The sequence below is a fragment of the Marmota flaviventris genome, chromosome Y (genome assembly GCF_047511675.1).
Source record: "Marmota flaviventris isolate mMarFla1 chromosome Y, mMarFla1.hap1, whole genome shotgun sequence".
NCBI classification, from domain to species: domain Eukaryota; kingdom Metazoa; phylum Chordata; class Mammalia; order Rodentia; family Sciuridae; genus Marmota; species Marmota flaviventris.
Window position 1 is genome coordinate 5,820,990 of NC_092519.1, and position 19,838 is coordinate 5,840,827.

Consider the following 19,838-nt stretch of genomic DNA (forward strand, 5'->3'; position numbering starts at 1 on the left):
GTCCTCACTTTGTCTTTATCCTTCAATGTGTGGATAACAATTTATCTTTTGAACTCCAACTCCACAGATCCCACATCTCTCCCTTCTCAAACACCTACTTCTACCTTTTATTTGTTCCCACTCCAGCATCAGAGGCTCACAGAGATACACATCTTTTCACATCAGATTGATTTTATTTTCACCACCATTAATGTTAGTAACCTGTGGTAAAATTGAGCCATTTCTTAGCTGCCAGACCTCTGGACACTCTGCAGATTATTCTGAGGTCTCTGGCCCCACTCAATTACTTGCTGTCCAGATCATCACTTGAAATGCTGGAGGTTTCTGGGGTATTTTCCATTTCTGGCTCTCTATTCAGTTTTTCATTTAGCCGATGATAATGACCAAAGAGTATTGTTCCTTTAGTTTTCTTAGATTTTTTCAGAGATGTGGAAGGCTTTTCTGAGTCTCTTTTGCTTGAATTATTTTGAAGTGTTTTTTTACCCTTATTGGTGGACTTTAGTATCTGTAAGGACAACAGAGAGGCCATAAGGGCATTGGTTTGGGAAAAGAAGATAGGATATACATGTGAAGTAGGGGTTTGTGCCAGATGAAAAATAAATAGGAGTCTTAGGTCGTGGGGAATGAATGCAGAAAGGAGAAGCTTGGGTTGGGTTATCTTACCTTGCTGCCTCTTCCGCATCTGGAGTGATGATAGGAAGTCTTCATATTCTTTCTTTCTTTCATCGATGATGTTGACTGGGCCATATCTGCATTAGGCTTCTGTGATTTCTTGGTTGCCTTAGCCATACTGAAGCCTCCCAGTGGTCTTATGAAGAGCTGTAAGGATCCTAGGCATATATGTCCTCCCAAGACAATGAAGGGCCACACCCTTCAGCCTTCATTGGCCAGCAAGTTACTCCCCAGCCAATGAGGACTAAGGAGGAGGTTAGACCTCACAAAGCACTCTCTCTGACACTTCTGTACATGAAGAGGCTAGGGAGGTTGCTAGGGAAACCAGGCTATAGCTTAGATATTGCAAATCAACACTCTTGGCACTTCTGGGATGTGGGGGAGAGGAGATGCTAGGAAGGCAAAAATGATCTGGTTGGGCAAAGGAGACTTTTCTTTAATATACCTGAAAGAGCCACCCCACCCTAATTCTTATATAGTGTTCAATAGTGGTAGTACAGGTGGTAGAGATCTTCCTCTACCAAAGTATTCCCCAAAGCTACTCCTACAAACTCATTCTGCTATCTTTCCCTTAGCCATTAGTTAGTATTTTGGATAATGTACCTAAAATCCATCCAAAAGTAATATGGTTATATTTTTCTTTAATTATCAGAAGATATGTGAATAATGCTACAAACAAGACATATTCCCATTAATGGATATCAATATACTTACTGCATTTGGCATTAAAGGCTGCCAATTTTTAAAATTGTTTTCTTCCAGGCCTTCAACTTATAGGAAAGGAATAAAATTAACTACCCACTGATGAAAATTGCATTTTATCCTTATTTTTATTCTATTTTTGGAGCCTGGTCACATTATCATCATTGAGTTTTGCAAGATTCCTTCTCTTTTATTCAAATTTTTCTTTCTTCTTAGAATCTAGCACTAGTTCCCTTCTCAACAATAGAATTATTATTTTATATTTGAATTCTGTCCTTGTATATGGCCTTGTTAAATGTATGTTTGAATGTATCATAACTGGTTTCTGTGTTTTGTAGCAGCATAGTCAGGTTCTAATGAAGGTTGGTTTCCGGGTTACGTCTTCATATGCTTTCTTTGGTGGATGCATACAGAAGGAGAGATTTAGGGGTCTTCCTCTTTTAATAAGGGCATTAATCTGAGACACAGCCCTCATGACCAAATTTAATTATCTCCTATCTCCAATTACCATCACATTAATGATAAGGGTATTAACATGTGAATTTTGGGAGGCACATTCAGTCCAAAGCAATAATTTTACTAAATATTGCCACATTGTTTTCTAGAATATATCAGTCCACCTTCCCAACAGATTTGTACTTTATGTTTCCCTACACAATCATCAATTTTTTATTTAGAATGCAGCTTCTCATAGGATCTCAGTGATCTTAACCAATTGATGTTTATACCCTTGTGTAATCCAGTTCAGTTGAATGGCATGAGTATGGGCTGTATCTAGAGATTTGCTTCTAATAGCTAAAATCCTACAAAAGTAATGGAATGCCATTAACATCATCAATTTTATCTTTGCTAGAACACTTTCTTGGTAGCAATCTCTCTTGCACATGTGCTTTCTCATTTTTATTAAAACATATTATGAAATGCTCAATAAAGAGGCCCACATTTTAAGGAATACCTTAGGAGGAACTGAGTCCTCAGCAAAATAAACTGCAGAGCACTGAATCCAAATAACAGCTACTTGATTTAATTAGGAAGAGGATCCTTCCCAGTTGAGCCTTGGGATAATTCACCCTTATAAAGCAGACCCAGAGCTAGAGGACAACCAATCTGAACCCAGATTCTTGACTCATAGAAACTATGAGATAATTTCTTATTAATAATATTTCTCAGTTCTACAAATATCTCAGGGGTTCCCTCACATGTGAAATCTAGAAAAGAAAAGCCTAAAGGTAGCTGTCGGTTGTGATTTTCGATATGTACCCAAGTGGACCTGCTAATAGTTTATTCCTGAAATGTCCAAATCCCTTAACATATGAAAGAGCTGAATTCACCTTTCATCTGTGAAAGGAGAATGAATCAGAAGGGACTGAATGAATTTAACAAATTCCTGTCACATGCTGGGGAGAAGTGACTGAGGAACCAAAAGGGGGCTATATATGTTCAAAATTAAGCTAGAATGAAGAAGAGTCTTCATTCTGACTGGAGTGAAATGATATCTTAGAGTAGTTTTGATTGCATTTTCTGATTGCTAGAGATGATGAGCATTTTTTCATATATTTGTTAATTGTTTATCCTCTTCTTAAAAGCAGCATACTACAGGGTCATAGCCACATCAATGTTTATAGCAGCACAATTCTCAATAGCTAAACAGTGGACCCAGCGTAGATGCCCTTCAGTGGATGAATGGATAAAAAAAAAATGTGTCATATATACACAATGGGATATTACTCAGCACTAAAAGAGAATAAAATCATGGCAGAGCTGAGGTCTTGTTTTTGTGGCACAACAAACATGAAGATATTTGATTGCTTCCTTTGGAAAGGCAAATTGCACATAGTTGCCCCTCTGGAATCTGCATAGAGGTACAAAGCAAAGCAGTTGCCAGCGGTACTGTTCTTTTCCTGTACACTGAAACAGTCCTGGTATATTAAAGAAAATGAATTTTCATCATTAACTTGGTAGAACTTAATGAGTATCATATAATTATCTGAGTGCTTACAAAATGAGTACTTTGTCAGCTAAGCTGAGATCGGTGTCCATTATGCAGTTTTATACAGTAACATTGAGACAGCATTACTGTGCTATGTGCAGAAGATCTCAGATATATGCATAGAACTTACCTACATATATGTTTTTTTGAGGGATGGAGGGAGGAAAGTGGGAAGAGAGGGGGAGGGGCAGGGGCTGTGAGAGAGGGGAAGGGAGAGGGAGAGAGAGAGAGAGAGAGAGAGAGAGAGAGAGAGAGAGAGAGAGAGAATCCAAGAAAAACCTGGAAAAATAAACTTCATAAGAGAGAATGGCTAAACCAAACAAACAAAAATCAAAGGAAAACAACCCACAGAATGTCGGTAGTTATATAAGTTAGCTAGGTTGCAGAATGTTCCTTTATTGGGCTGCAGCTCATATTTTTACATCATTAGATTCTTGTTATCCATTCTGACCAGAATGTCATTGAAGTACTGTTCTTCAATGCTCAGTACATTATATTGGTATATTTGACATCTCATTATTGGTGATTTTAACTTTTATCACCTGAGTAAGATGGAGTTTATTGAAGTTTTCCATTATAAAGATACTGTTTTGATTTTTTTCACCAATAAAGGTCCAAAGGAAGTAATATCAGACTATGTTAATACTTCAATTTTAGTTGCATTTTTGACAGAGCATCCATTGATGATTTTTGACAGCATAGATTTTAACTTGTATTGATATTTTGTTTTACAAAATATTTTTCCTATTTTTCTCACTGCTTCTTCATTTTTAGGTTATAAGTATAATATAATAAGCAGCTTTCCCATCAATGACATTTATTTATTTGCTTACTTATTCAATATGAATATTGATATTAATAAATAAGCAAACGGACTCATAGATTCTTATATATTGGTTATAACTCGTTATTGTTACTATTTGCTTGATGTTCATATAGTACCACCAGCTTGGCTGTAGGGAGTACTTTAGTTATCAGTACTTTTTTCATCTCACATAACTTACCCTTCTTTGATCATTTCCATATTGGCAAGAACTTTTAGAAAATATCATGAACATGGATAAAATGAATGTATGAAGGGCCTTTCCAACTTAAATTAAGAACAAAGAAAAATTGAATGTAATATACATACATAGGTTGAATCTTAATCAAGATTTGTGATTTTTTTTTTTTTTTTTTTTTTTTTTTTTTGCTAAGGGATGAATTTTAAATATTTAACAAAATGTTAATAATTGTAGAATTTTATTAATATTAATGTACTTGTGTTTTCAATCATACTGTACTTATATAAGGGCATGTCCTGGTTCACAACATACAGATACTAGTATACTAATTGTAATGAGACAGCCTACCTGTGACTCAACATTTAGTGACCATAAAGAAGATATGGACATACTATGTACTATTTTTTAAGCTTTTATATAAATGTGAATTTATATAACAACAGCAACAACAATAATTACAACAACAATAATTATAACAAAACATAAGTTCTGAGGTACCAGGTCTGGTTGAAAGCCAGAGATACACATGGATATGTAGCTCCATAGGCAAATATGGTCCCTCAGAACAGGAACATGCACAATTTTCAAAGTGATTGGTTCTGGGATAGATTATAACTGTAGAGCACAACCACCTTGATACACAAGAAATTTTGTTTTAGTGTTTATTTATTTACTGACTTGGCTTATTATTTACTTACTAGTTTTGTTATATACAAGGTTTTGAGAAATAAAAATAAGATAAAATGTAAACTCTATTTCTGCTTAGGAAAAACCAAAACTGAATAGTAAAAATTGTTTTGTTTTGTTTTTGATACTGAGGATTGAACTCGGGGATACTCAACCATTGAACCACATCCCCAGCCCTATTTTGTATTTTAGTTAGAGATAGGCTCTTACTGGGTTGCTCAATGCCTCACCATTGCTGAGGCTGGCTTTGAACTCACCATCCGCATGCTTCAGCATCTCAAGCCATTGGGCTTACAGGGGTGTGCAACCTAACAAAATTTTAATGCTTATCTTAGAGCTACCATAGATAAATTTCTTAATAGTTCTTAATTTCAAATTCTGTATTATGTGTTAAGAGGTAATATTTTTTCTTCTTCATGAGACATATAAATTTAAGACAGATGGTCTAGGTTCTGTTATAATAATGAGACAAATAACACTTTGTAAATGAAAGTCATATATGATCAAATATTAAGCAAATAAAATAAAAGATTGAATTAAAATTTAATAAATTTATTTTACTTTTAATTTAAAAATCTTGAGCATAATTGTATTCCTGAACATCTTTGTTTCCCCAAACTTGTATATTTCTTAGAATAGTTACTTTTGCTAGACAATGTTTGATGTATGATATTATAAATGTCTTTAACACAGTTTGCCAAAAATATAGATCACTTGGCAACTGTTCCATTTGTTGTAACTATCAAAAATGACAATTTTTTGACACTTAAAAATTATTCTACCTCTTTCAGAATGATGCAAAGGCATTTGATCTTGAAGTTGAAAGCCATACATGTAATTAGTATACAAAGTGGATCCCACTTATCCTCAGCTTTAGAACCAGAGTTAAATTATGTCAATTGTTAAGAGTCTAGGTCATTAAGAAGGATGTTTTTTCCTCTAACACACAATCTGAGATATAAAAGTTCCCATGGTTAGTATATAAGACATTTGCAAATCCTATAAATTCAGACTTAAAATATTTTTCTGCAGATGTGATTTATATATTTAATAAAGCCTGTAGGTAGAATATCTATATCTTAGATTATAGTTTCAAATGGGATGTGATGAAGATATGTATTATATGGTCAATTCGTATTGTTAGCATAATGAACTCCTCAGAGTACTTCTCAAAAGAGTATAATTTTAAAATAGATTGTATCACCTGTTAAGAATAAAGCAATTAGGGTTGCTTTTCTTACCAAGAATTTAATAGTTAGCCAAGTATGTATATAGGACAACCATCAGACTGGAATAAAATTTAAGATGGAACACACATAGTAGCCTCTAAATTTGACATTTATGAATGATGCATCAGGGTAAATAAAATTAAAATAATATGACCTTCCATTAACTGCTATAAGATCATACAATAGTAAATGGTGTTCTATAGCAATACAAAATTGACTTGAATGCAATATAAAACTTGAATGAAGGGGCTTGTGGCTCAGTGGTAGAGTGCTTGCCTAGCAAGTGTAAGGCTCTGGGTTTAATTCTCAGCACCACATATAAATAAATGAAAAAAATAGAGGTACATCAACAACTAAAATATAAACCGAAAAAATGATTGCAATATATAAAATTATTTTGAAACCTATGGTACTGCTGATAACACACTGTAGGCCACACACTGCAATGGGTTGAGCCCTACATTGTAGGCATGAACCCTGTGATAAATACTAAAACATATTCTATGTTATGAATGGTACAAAAAAGATGACTCTTTGTGTCCTATAAATTAAGAAAATAAGGCAATGGTCATGAGTAAAAGGAAATGAATACTTGGGCTTCAACATAAGCACAGGGTTCTGTATCACTGACAGTCTACCTAAAAGAAAGAATTACAGAATGTAACTGGTGTTCAATGAGGTTTCCATAAGATACTTAAAGAAGGATTTGGAAGGCTTTGTGAGGGCTACTAGAGACAGCTTCCATGGATCACTTCTGTTGCCTCAAAAGGAAAGTCGGGGTCATTTGGCCAAATAAAGAAATCCTTCCAAATCTTTTTTTTTTTTTTTTTCAGTTGTAAAGGGACACAATACCATTATTTTTAATTAATTATTTACTTTATGTGGTACTGAGGATCAAACCCAGTGCCCCACAGGAGGTGCATGCAAGTGCTCCAACACAGAGCCACAATCCCAGCCCCTCCAAACATATTTTTCCCCCTGTGGAACACTATTAATTGGGAATATCTCTACAAATGGATAAAATAAAGTGTAAAAATAAATCACTCTACACATAGACTTTTCTGACAATGAATACTGCCTTTTCCACACATCAAAATATATTTTATGCAAAACACCAGCCAAAAAAAAAGAATTCATGTCATTAAATGAGATTTGATAGTTAAACATAATATGCAAAATACATTAAAATTATAAAAATATAAGAGTAAAAACTGAAGTGAAAAACAGTGGATAAAGAAATTTGCCAAAAAAAAAAAAAAAAAAAAAAAAGATTGCTGAGAGCTTGATGATATATGCAAACCTCAAGGTAGAGCTGATAAGCATCAGAAAGAGAGGGGTGTGGGTTGGCAGATATCGAGAAGAAACTGCAAGAGAAAATTAAGTTATCACATTGTAAACAATGAAAACAGAAGTACTGAAAACGGTAAAAGCATAGAGTACCTGCTACAGAGTGCTATGAAAACAAACACAAAGTAAAATGAATTTTAAGAAATTATTAAGCATATATATATATATATATATATATATATATATATATATATATATAGAGAGAGAGAGAGAGAGAGAGAGAGAGAGAGAGAGAGACAGACAGACAGACAGACAGACAGACAGACAGACATATCTGCACAAAGCTTGATAGTTCTTTGAATATATATATAATGTAGTTACTGGAAAGGATAATATAGCAAATTGAACAGAGGAAAATCAACAACAACAAATCAAAACTAAAGGAAATCTTAAACTACAGGGAAAAGGGGATACTGTTTTCAGGATATATTGCCAAAAAAGTGAAGAAGTGAAGAAGGTTTGGGTCACTCTGAATTACTTCATAATAAAAAATGAACTTCCAAGATACACAAACTTTAAAGTTTACAGTCATAAACATGTAGCAATCAACAAGAAAAAATGAAGATTAGTTCAAAATTCCCCATAAGTATACAAAACTAAAAAAAAAAAAAAAAAAAAAAAAAAAACACTCACTTCCTGTGAGGAAACTAACTTTTTTTTTTTTTTTACTCAGACTGCCATTTACTTATTAAAAAACCTTTATATATTTTTCATTGATAAACACAAAGACAACTTATTCTTGGATGTCCTTAAAGACACTACTGGATGACAGGCTATCATGAGTTGCTGTACTTCAGTCACATTCTCAGGGTCCATTTCTAATTCTTTTTCTCTTTCTACTTATACCACATTCCTTACTTCAGTGAAGTCCATAAGGGTTATGATTATCTTCTTCCAAAGTCCTGTTAATGTTGATATTTTTACCTCATCCTATGAGTCACTAATAATAACATCTAGAATGTGAATTGTTTCTAGAATCTTTTCAATTTACTTGGCCCAGATCCATCAGAAAAATCACTATGGCTGCTACAGCATTACAAAATATATTTCTTAAACATCAGTTCCTGGCGATTGAAATTGCTTCTTGATCCATGCATTGCAGAATGGATATCTTGATAGCAGATATGCAAATAAATACTCTCATTGTGCAACTTTATCATAGCTCCTGGGAATTTTCCTTTTTGAACAGTAAGTACCAACAGTGAACTTAGCATCTTTTTTTTTTATTGTTGGTTGTTCAAAACATTACATAGTTCTTGCTATATAATATTTCACACTTTGATTCAAGTGGGTTATGAACTCCCATTTTTACCCCATATACAGATTGCAGAATCACATCAGTTACACATCCATTGATTTACATATTGCCATACTTGTGTCTGTTGTATTCTGCTGCCTTTCCTATCCTCTACTATCCACCCTCCCCTCCCCTCCCCTCTTCTCTCTCTGCCCCCTCTACTGTCATTCATTTCTCCCCCTTGTATTATTTTTCCCTTTCCCCTCACTTCCTCTTGTATGTACTTTTGTATAACCCTGAGGGTCTCCTTCCATTTCCATGCAATTTCCCTTCTCTCTCCCTTTCCCTCCCACCTCTCATCCCTGTTTAATGTTAATCTTCTTCTCATGCTCTTCGTCCCTACTCTGTTCTTGGTTACTCTACTTATATCAAAGAAGACATTTGGCATTTGTTTTTTAGGGATTGGCTAACTTCACTTAGCATAATCTGCTCTAATGCCATCCATTTCCCTGCAAATTCTATGATTTTGTCATTTTTTAATGCAGAGTAATACTCCATTGTGTATAAATGTCACATTTTTTTTTTTTTATCCATTCGTCTATTGAAGGGCATCTAGGTTGGTTCCACAGTCTTGCTATTGTGAATTGAGCTGCTATGAACATCGATGTAGCAGTGTCCCTGTAGCATGCTCTTTTTAGGTCTTTAGGGAATAGACCGAGAAGGGGAATAGCTGGGTCAAATGGTGGTTCCATTCCCAGCTTTCCAAGAAATCTCCATACTGCTTTCCAAATTGGCTGCACCAATTTGCAGTCCAACCAGCAATGTACAAGTGTACCCTTTTCCCCACATCCTCTCCAGCACTTGTTGTTGTTTGACTTCAGAATGGCTGCCAATCTTACTGGAGTGAGATGGTATCTTAGGGTGGTTTTGATTTGCATTTCTCTGACTGCTAGAGATGGTGAGCATTTTTTCATGTACTTGTTGATTGATTGTATGTCCTCCTCTGTGAAGTGTCTGTTCAGGTCCTTGGCCCATTTGTTGATTGAGTTGTTTGTTATCTTATTGTCTAATTTTTTGAGTTCTTTGTATACTCTGGATATTAGGGCTCTATCTGAAGTGTGAGGAGTAAAGATTTGTTCCCAGCATGTAGGCTCCCTATTTACATCTCTTCTTGTTTCTTTTGCTGTGAAAAAACTTTTTAGTTTGAGTAAGTCCCATTTGTTGACTCTAGTTATTAACTTTTGTGCTATGGGTGTCCTATTGAGGAATTTGGAGCCCAACCCCACAGCATGTAGATCGTAGCCAACTTTTTCTTCTATCAGATGGCTTGTCTCTGATTTGATATCAAGCTCCTTGATCCATTTTGTATTAACTTTTGTGCATGGTGAGAGAAAGGGATTCAGTTTCATTTTGTTGCATATGGATTTCCAGTTTTCCCAGCACCATTTGTTGAAGATGCTATCCTTCCTCCATTGCATGCCTTTAGCCCCTTTATCAAATATAAGATAGTTGTAGTTTTGTGGATTGGTTTCTGTGTCCTCTATTCTGTACCATTGGTCCACCCGCCTGTTTTGGTACCAGTCTTTAAAGAATTATAAACAAACATGTTGTTATCCAAAGTTTTTCCATTTACACAAGCTAAACAAGTAATATTTAATATAATTCTTAAAGGCCCTAGGATTTTTGGATTGATAAATCAATATTATCTTCAACTTAAAGACACCAGATGTGTTAGCCCCTAACAAGATTTAAGTTCGAAGTCAGGCATTAACTTCTCTTTAGCTATGAAATCCCTAGATGGCATCTTCTTCCAATAGAAGGTTGATTTGTCTACATTTAAAATCTGTTGTTTATTGTAGCCACCTTCATCAATTGTCTTAGCTAGTTCTTCTGGACAACTTGCTGCAAAATCCGTATTAGCACTCACTGCTTCACATTGGACTTTGAAATGGCTTCTTTCCTTAACTCTCATTAGTCAACCTGTGTTAGCCTCGAACTTTTCTTCTGAAGCTTCCTCAAAATCAGCTCTCATAGAATTGAAAAGAATTAGATCCTTGCTCTGGATTAGGTTTTAGCTTAAGGGATAATGGTACTGATAAACTTGCTTGACTCAAGGTTATCACAAACCTTTAATCTATAAAGCATCTCAATATATGTGAGGCCCAATAAAGAGAAAGCAAAATAAAGTGAGCTATGCTTGTATTCATCAACAAATTTAATATGTATACATGTCAAAATACTTGCACACAATAAAAAAATTCACCTCCATAAGAATTTTTAGGTTTGTAATTTTGATAGGCATTAGCAAGTTGACATCAACATTTATCATATTTCTAAACTCACATGTGAAATTGACTGTATCCTCATATCTTAAATAGCATAACAATAATAATGTATTTTCAAGGATTTTTATCTTTGCTATTGTGACTGATAAAATATGGTACTTGACTTAATTTTCATGTTCTTTATGTTAAATAAATTTAAACAAATTTTAATATTTTATATTTTCCATTCTGTTAATTACCTGTATATATTGTTCATTAATGTTAGGGTCAGTTTTGGTAGAATTTGGGAATTAACTTGTAGGAGATCCTTATAAAAGGTACTTTAACCCAAATAAAATAATGTAATTTAAAAGTTTCATTTATTAATTAACTGTTACTTGAATAAATTTCCTATTTAAAAATTAGAGACAAATATTTTGTGATTCTTGGGTTCTGATACACATATTGATTTGTAAGGCTCAAATGTAACAACAAATTCCAATTTTAGTTTTCTGGTCTTTCCCAGTTTTTCTTCATATTTTTATTTTTTTAACACAGTTTATTAACTTGTTGGTGTCAGTATTTAAAATGCTGGAACTGTGCAATAAATTTAAATATTTACTAAATTTTATCTTCACACATTATTTTCATTCATTTCAGAACAATTCTGCCTATCCTGAATTATTTTTCAATTCATTTTAGAATAAGTTTATTGTATTCATAATATTTTCCATGTTGTATATTTGTTTGTCCTTCTTCTTCTCCTCCTTCTCCTCCTCCTCCTCCTCATCCTTCATTTTCTTCTTTTTTTCTTTGTGTATTTATTTGTTTTTGTGGTACTGGGGTTGAACCAGAGGACATTCTACCACTGAGCTATATATCTCCAGAACTATTTATTTTTATTTTATTTTTCATTGCAAGACTAAGTTGCCCAGGTGGAGCTCAAACTTGCTATCCTTCTGCCTCAAACTCTTGAATGTGCACTACCAAGCCTGGCTTCTTTCTTCTTTTACTATTATTACAGTGTTTTCTATTCAGTGTGATTCTGGTTTTGGAGACAAATGATAAAGAGATTGGGGAGATATTATCCCACATTTATAGTTTATTGACTTCTTATAGCAAATATAAAGTAATAACATTATGATCATTTTGGGGATCTACAAATGTAATTAGATTTTCATTCATAATGACTGGAAAATATATGAATCTGGTATATTTATTATGTTTTTAAATCATGAGTTTTTCAATGCTTTGAATAAGCAATATTAGTGCTTGTTAAGAAATTGGCGCAGAACCGAATCACTCGAACACATTGAAGCTAAGCAGAAGCAAGCCTATTGTCAGGAGAATCTGACAGATTGCCTCTACAGTGAGAACAGAAGCAAGACAAACTTTTATAAGTTAGAATCTAGGATATGCATTGGGGGTGGGCTTAGTCCTTGCTATTGCAAGTTGAGAGCAAGCTTTTAACTTTTTTGTAGAAAAGTAGTAAAATAATTATTTTTATTTTAAAATTTATAAAAAAAATTTGTAGTTGTAGATGGACACAATAGCTTACTTATTAATTTATTTGTGGTGCTGAGGATAGAACACATTGCCTCACACATGCCAGGCAGGCACTCTAACACTGAGCTATAACACCCCCCTAGTAAAATATTTTTGTGTTTTACAGTAGTAATGCTTAGAAAGATTAAGCTCTCATCAACTTAAACAATACATTTAAATTTTATCCCAGCATAAAAGTAACATGAAATTTTGTTGATCTTATTGATGACAGGTTTAATTTAAAAACATTAAATGGCATAAATACATTTCAAATAAAATATTTTATCCTTACAATTTTAAAATTATTGGATAACTTTAGTCTGAAGCACATCAATTTGGTATAATGTTTTTTTCAAATCTTTTCCCCTAAAGATTTGTACATCTGGAATATATGAATACACTGAATGTATAAAAAAGAGCAGTAGCATTACATTTACATTGATGTACTTATATTAATTAAGTTTAGCTTTTAAAGAAAAATTTAGATCCTGTAACAATACAAAATTTTTAAATAATCATCATCATTTGATCATAATTGTAGAAACCTCAAGACTAGTTGCTTTACAGAATAAAACTTTATAGCCACAATGTTAAGAGTAAAATTAATGTTTTGAGAAATCTTGGTCATTTTAATAATTAGATTAAATCCAAGGTCAAAGGTTAATGTACTAATATAAATAAAGGACATTGATATTTTGACCCTAGGAAGAAACCTCAAATAGCTTTAATTGATAAATAATATATATATATTTCAACTTAGTTGCACATCACCTTGTTGAAATTTGCCCTTTATACAGACTTTCATTTTAATGAGGTGAAATTTTTTTTGTGTGTTATTTATAGTACTCTAATTAAAACACAGTTAAAACTTCTTATATAAAAATATTCTATAAACCATTTCATATAGAATTATATCTGTTTACCAGCTTATGAAATCTAATGTTTAAGTATATAGTTTATGAGCGTTGTATATGTTGGTTTTGATATTACACACATGCATATAGACAAGACAATTGATAGAATAAATAGAACCAATAAGTAAAGGTCTTATGACTTTCAAAACTTATTAGATTAAGAGTTGACTTTTGTAAATTGGCCTCCATGAAATAAATCTGATCAGAAATTACAATTTAGGCCTACAGGATCAAAATTATGAGCTCAAAGTGTAGTCCTAAGGGGGGGGGGGGAAATATATATATATATAGTCGTTAATCATTTCAATTTTAATCATTTGAGTTTAGTAACATGAGAGAATCTCCAATTAACTAATTTGGTTTAGGTATATGTGAGAATGATAAAGAGAGAAAGAGGGGGTGAGTGAGAGGGAGAGGGAGAGAAAATTTTGAAGTTACTATGTTGCCACGCACAGGGAAGTAATTAAATACTTCTGGGCCTGTTGGTCTCTTGTGTCTTTAAAATCTCTTTAGAAGGGGAATGTTTGGCAATTTATCATTTCTGTAATTTGGGATCGTTGGATGTATTAGGAGACATGGGAAACTGGCTGCACTGAGGGGAGGGGTATTTTTTCAGGGGGCAACCAATCTGCCAGTGTCCCCATTGTTCACATTTGGGACAAAACTTGGTTGAGGGCCTTGGGTAAGGGCATGCTTTGCCCAGTGTCCAGTTCATCCACATTGGAAACAGGACTCTGTGGGTATTTTGGAGGCTCTATAGAGTTGGGTTGGGGCATAAGCCTTAGAAACTTTCCTTTGGTTTTGAATTATGGAGGCTCTAGCTAAATTTGAATTTTAAGATGTTTCACCTATTTGTTTTTGGTTTCATCCATCTGGTTGTAAAATTCTTGAAAGCCTTAGCTAAGATTAACTGCTGAGGAGGCTCAGGACTCTTCTCTAACAGTCTGAGTTTTTTTGTGGATGTCAGGTGTATACCCGCAGATAAAATTAAAATGTAGAAGGAGACTGACATTAGGGTTGTTGACATTCAAATTTGTATAGTTGGTGATGTACTCAGTAATTCGGGTCAAAAATTGGGTGGGATTTTCATTAGGTAATTGGGTAATTTCTTTTATCTTTTCCTAATTTACCATGATTAGCAATAGTTTTTACTTGATCATTTAATTTTTTTTTTTTTTTGGTGGGGGTGTCTAAGGGACAGATTAAGTTGGAATGTAGGATTTATTTGTATCATGGAAGATGGAGGAATCTGTGTTCCTACAATAGAAAAACCAGAGGTGGAGCTGTATATAGAGGCCCAAATAATCAATGGCTAGTAATAGTTTGGGGGTAAATATCCAATTATGAGGAGCAGTGATGGCTAATCCTCCAGCCAGTAGGAGGATAATGGAAATTTTGAGACTCCAAATTGTGATTAGAAAATCTAAAATCATGGGGGCTAATGGTCAGAGAGTAAAGGAAAGAAATAAAGGAGAGTGGAATTATGTAACTTCCTCAGGGGAGAAATCAGAAAGAGTGCCTTGAAGAAAGAGGGACTGGATCCCAAGGAGGAGAGGACTTACATAAGGGAGTAGGATTGGCACAGAGGGTAAGAAGAATAGAGGGAATGATTAGAGCAGAGAAAAAGGAAACTTGTATGCATGGATTTCCTTCCATTTATCCAAGTGCTGATAAGAGTTATAAAGATCCCTCAAAATATTGGGATTGAAGGTGCCATTAGGTGGCAATTTGGATCCATTTTCCAGATGATAAAAAGGCCATGACTGAGTGGAAATTAGTGGTTGGGCCTTTAGATCTGGAGTCAAACAGAGGGAGACTTAGTGGGTGAAGAGGCAATAGAAAATTAAACCAGATGGGATTTTTGGATTGGGAGTTCACTGTAATGAGTTTTCTTTAAAGCTGGAGTGGCTAGAGGTAGGTATCCCAGGCTCTAGACCAAACCAGGAGGAGGAGGCATTCAGTGAAAAGGGTCAGTTGTACCCAATTCACTGACCCCTGAACCAAAACCTTTTTGAGACCCAGAAGGTAGTCAGATCACCCCATTCCCAATCACACTAAGGTATATGAAGCCCAAGGACGGGGCACGGGGGAGGCAGTGTCTTGGTGGCTGGGATCAGGCTTCCTCCCCTGAGTAGGCAGCCGAGATCAACCAAAACCCTAGGAACAGAAGCTCACCAATGTCAAGAGTCTTGGTGGTGAGCTAAGACCTAAGTTAATTTGGAGGGTCCTGGATGTCCTCTAATTAATTGTGTACTCTGGAGAGGAGATTTGTTTAAGGTGGGTAAGGGGAAAGCAAAGGTAAGTTTGTATCTAGAGGAATGTACCCAGTAATGAACAGGATCTAAGTCAACTCTAAGAGTCCTCATGCTGAGCTGGAACCTTGGGAGGAGGATAGGGAAAGGGAAGGTCACACTCCCAAATGAGGCCAGTGTGTGGACGTGGGAGAGTGCTAGGTAGACAGATGGGGTGTGAGGTGATTGTCCTGGGCCCTTGGTTTTAGGATCCCAAAACAGCTCAGATCCCCTGGAGGGGAGAGCAAGGTCATTGGGAGAGACAAGTTCCTGGCCAGTGCACCAATGTTAGGAAACTGGCACAGGACTGAATCACTCAAACTCACCAAAGCTAAGTAGAAGCAAATTTATTGTCAGGAATATCTGACAGACTGCCAGAGACAACAGTAGCAGATTTCCTCTAAGCCAAACTTTCATAAGTCAGAATCTAATTTATGCATTGGGGGTGGGCTTAGCCCTTACTATTTGAATGTGGAGAGCAAGCTTCAAAACCTCAGGAACCAAAAAGGGGAGAGTGCAGGAGGAGCAGGCACAATTCCACTAGTTCTTGGAATGGGCACACCCGTACATACTCAGAAAGCAGACTAATGTCTGTGAGCATTGTGGTCAGGGTGCAGGTGGGTGGGGGTGTCAGCTACTACCTGAGTGGAATCTTGCAGGAAGGGGGAAGTAGGGGAGCAGAGTGAGGTGTCTGGGCAGAATAGGGTCAGCTTGACTTAAGAGTCTTACTGAGGTTGGAGCTCACATAGGGCCCAACCACACCTATTCAATCCAAGTGATAGTAGGGTCCATTTGGAGCTGGTATAATAATTTTACTGTACACAATTTTGCCAGGAAAACCAATGTAACCTGTGACTTATTTGATATTTGCTAATATTCCAAGGTAGTCAACCAAATATTCCATAAAATATCTATATTTTATCAAATAGTTTTTCTAACATCATGTAATATCATTTTGCTTTTTATCAACCATAAATTATTCTTTAAGTGTCAGAGAAGCCTTATAAGTAATATAAATATTTGAGATGCTCTACAACTCTAATATTTACTTAATATATTTATATATTTCCCCTTTTCTCCATTTTCTTCCCTTATTAGATTAACTACTTGCCTTATCCTTTCTAAAAACAAATTATTTCTACTCGTTTTGCTTCTTTTTTAACTCTTTAATTTTTTGCTTTTATATTAATTAGATGCTTCTTTCTAATTACCTGGAATAAAAAAAATTTACCTCTTTTTTTTTTTTGTTGTTGTTGTTGTTAATGAGCTTCTTAATTAACCTATGACATATATTACAAATTTTTTCAGGCTTTTTCTATGCACCTAATTAACAATAATTTGTAGGCTCAGAAATGCTATTATTTTATTATCTTATTTTCCATCTATGTTATAATTTTAGCTCTGAATCCCTTTTTGACGGAAAGTTTAATGTCAAAAGAACTTCTGTGTGTTGTCTGGTCTCATTTCCAAGTAGAAGAATGTTCCCATAATTTGTAAAATTGTTATTATATTTAAATAAGGGAAAGTTTTCAATAACACATATACTTTTAGAAAAATTTATTGAGGTTTTACTTTGGTAGTAATATATGGAAAATATTTAAGAATGAGTTTTTGTTATGTTAAAAGATGTATTCACTTTATTAGGTTTATTTTATTGTATGTATTCAGATTTTTGTAGTACTATATTTTTTATGTTTACTGAAAGATTATTCATCCTGCAAACAAAATAATATTTTTTAAAAAAGCAACAACAATAGAATGTCTAGGTAAAATATAGCATGAATCAAATGTAAAATATTGATGAATAATAAATATAAATATAAATATTAAAATATAAATAAAGCTCAAGTATTATGTGGGATATACTCATGCTAAAATTAAAAATTAAAAGAATAATTTAAAAACAGTGATTGTCGGAAATTTGAAATTTACTAGGCATCCTTAATTTTAATTTATTTATTTTTAATTCAGCAAACCCTAATTTTAAGTTCAGAACATTTTATTCAATTATTTCAGCTCTTCAATATGTTGATTATTATCTTAAAGGTTTGTTAAGTATACTAAATGGATAACCCAGGATTTTTTTCTGGTGAAGATAATGATTTTTTAAAGTGGTAAATTAATAAGGAAAAAGAGAAAAACACAGATAGAAAAAATTACTTTTAAATGGCAACTAAAGACAGCATGAATGACTGTGAAGTGACTGTGCGAAGATGATTGTAACTTACTCTCTCAGACATATTGTGTTGAATGTGTTTTGAAATTTTAAAGTAAAATTTTGTAAAAATTCCTGTCTTTACTGTTTTGGAACTTGAAAATGGGAATCCAGATTTCTACAAAAATTTCAGAATTCATTAGTTTACAGAATAATTGAAGAAATAACTTAAAGAATGACTTCTACTCACTCCAGTCTTAATTTTCTATATACATTTTATTTTAATATGATTTCCTTACTAATCTTTTAAAAATAGAGACAAATACATAAACATATACACGTACGCATATAGAATACATGTCTAGCTTGTATTCAATCATCCATTTATTCTTTCTCCCTCTCTCTCTCTCTCTCTCTCTCTCTCTCTCTCACACACACACACACACACACACACACACACACACACACACACAACTATTATCATGTCTTTTGTCTCAGTCACTAATGGCATTCCAGGGAGGTTTGAAGATTGAGTGATTTCAACAATGCTTGAGTTATATACTAAACAATATGTTGCTATAACTGCAGGTCTTGGGCAAGATTAATCTTAGTCAACGTTACAACATTACAACAGGATTATCTCAGTAGTCTAACTACTGGTCTTCTTTCTTTCTTATCTTAAGTCAATCTAGTAGAAGCTACAATTATTTCAAGATATTTCCTGAGTTAACTTTCTGGTAGGATTATTTTAATGATTTTAAATAATTTCTTTTAGAAATTCTGTTTCTTCCCTCATATGTGAGATTATTGTTTTGCTTGCTTTCTGTTTTAAAGACAATGTAGGAGCAGGATAAGAAGTCATTTTAAACAGCTAATTTTTGAATATGTTTCTGTAAATATTTCTCATGTTGTTAGCCATTATTTTGACACTGTTTATCACCTGTTTGTATTATAAACACTTTATAAAAATTAATATATTCAAATATGTTATTTTATGTCTTTTTGATTTTCATTCTAGCATAGAAATATCTTCTGCACCTGAAGTTCACACAAGTGATATTTATATTTTCTTGCAGTGTTGAGATACTTTTCCTCTATTGTTATTTTCAATAAAACTCAAATGTACCCATGTAAAAAATGTGTGATATCTATGTTGATATCTGTCTGCCTAGAACATCCAATACCCCTGAAACATTGACTAAATAATGCTGTTTCCCACTTAGTAACAATGTTAAAGATAATATATGATATTTATCATGATATTATGTAATATAATAATACATTATAATAATATAATAAGCTAAAATATAGTATATATAATACTAAGTTCCTTTATATTCTCAGAGATGATTTTGTTCTCTTTGCTTTTTATGAAGCTATTTGTCTATTTTCAAACAAAATATATCTTCTCTAAATGTATTAACATTATAAACATAAATATCTAGTGAGGCTAATCTTCTGACAAGATTTTTTTCCCAAATAGATGTTAAAATTTTATTATAAATTTTTCAATGGCTCTTTAAAAATTGTGTTGCTATATAGAGTTATAAAATTAAAATAATATCACAACCTAGTACAATATAATTAGAAGTAGAATTTTATTACATATATTTTTATATACATATTTACTGTAGACACTCTTAGCTTCTCTGTTTACACAGTGTAATCTTTATAAACAAAATGATTTGTCTTTACTATTTAAATATTGTATACTTATTAAAATTTTTATTCATTTTCCCTTGTTAACCTTATTATAATAAAAATTCTTTCCACTTAAATTAGTAACATGTAAATTATAGTA

General features: G+C 33.5%; 1 protein-coding gene across 1 annotated transcript; it reads right to left on the reverse strand.

Annotated features, from left to right (window-relative positions):
• Positions 1–283: 283 nt before the first annotated feature.
• On the reverse strand, positions 284–789 carry LOC139703554 (uncharacterized protein CXorf51A-like). The gene is made up of 2 exons (XM_071607057.1): positions 664–789; positions 284–505 (listed from the first exon to the last, which is right to left on the reverse strand). Exons 1-2 carry the CDS (start codon positions 787–789, stop codon positions 284–286), a joined length of 348 nt encoding a protein of 115 aa, XP_071463158.1.
• Between the last annotated feature and the right edge of the window lie 19,049 nt (positions 790–19,838).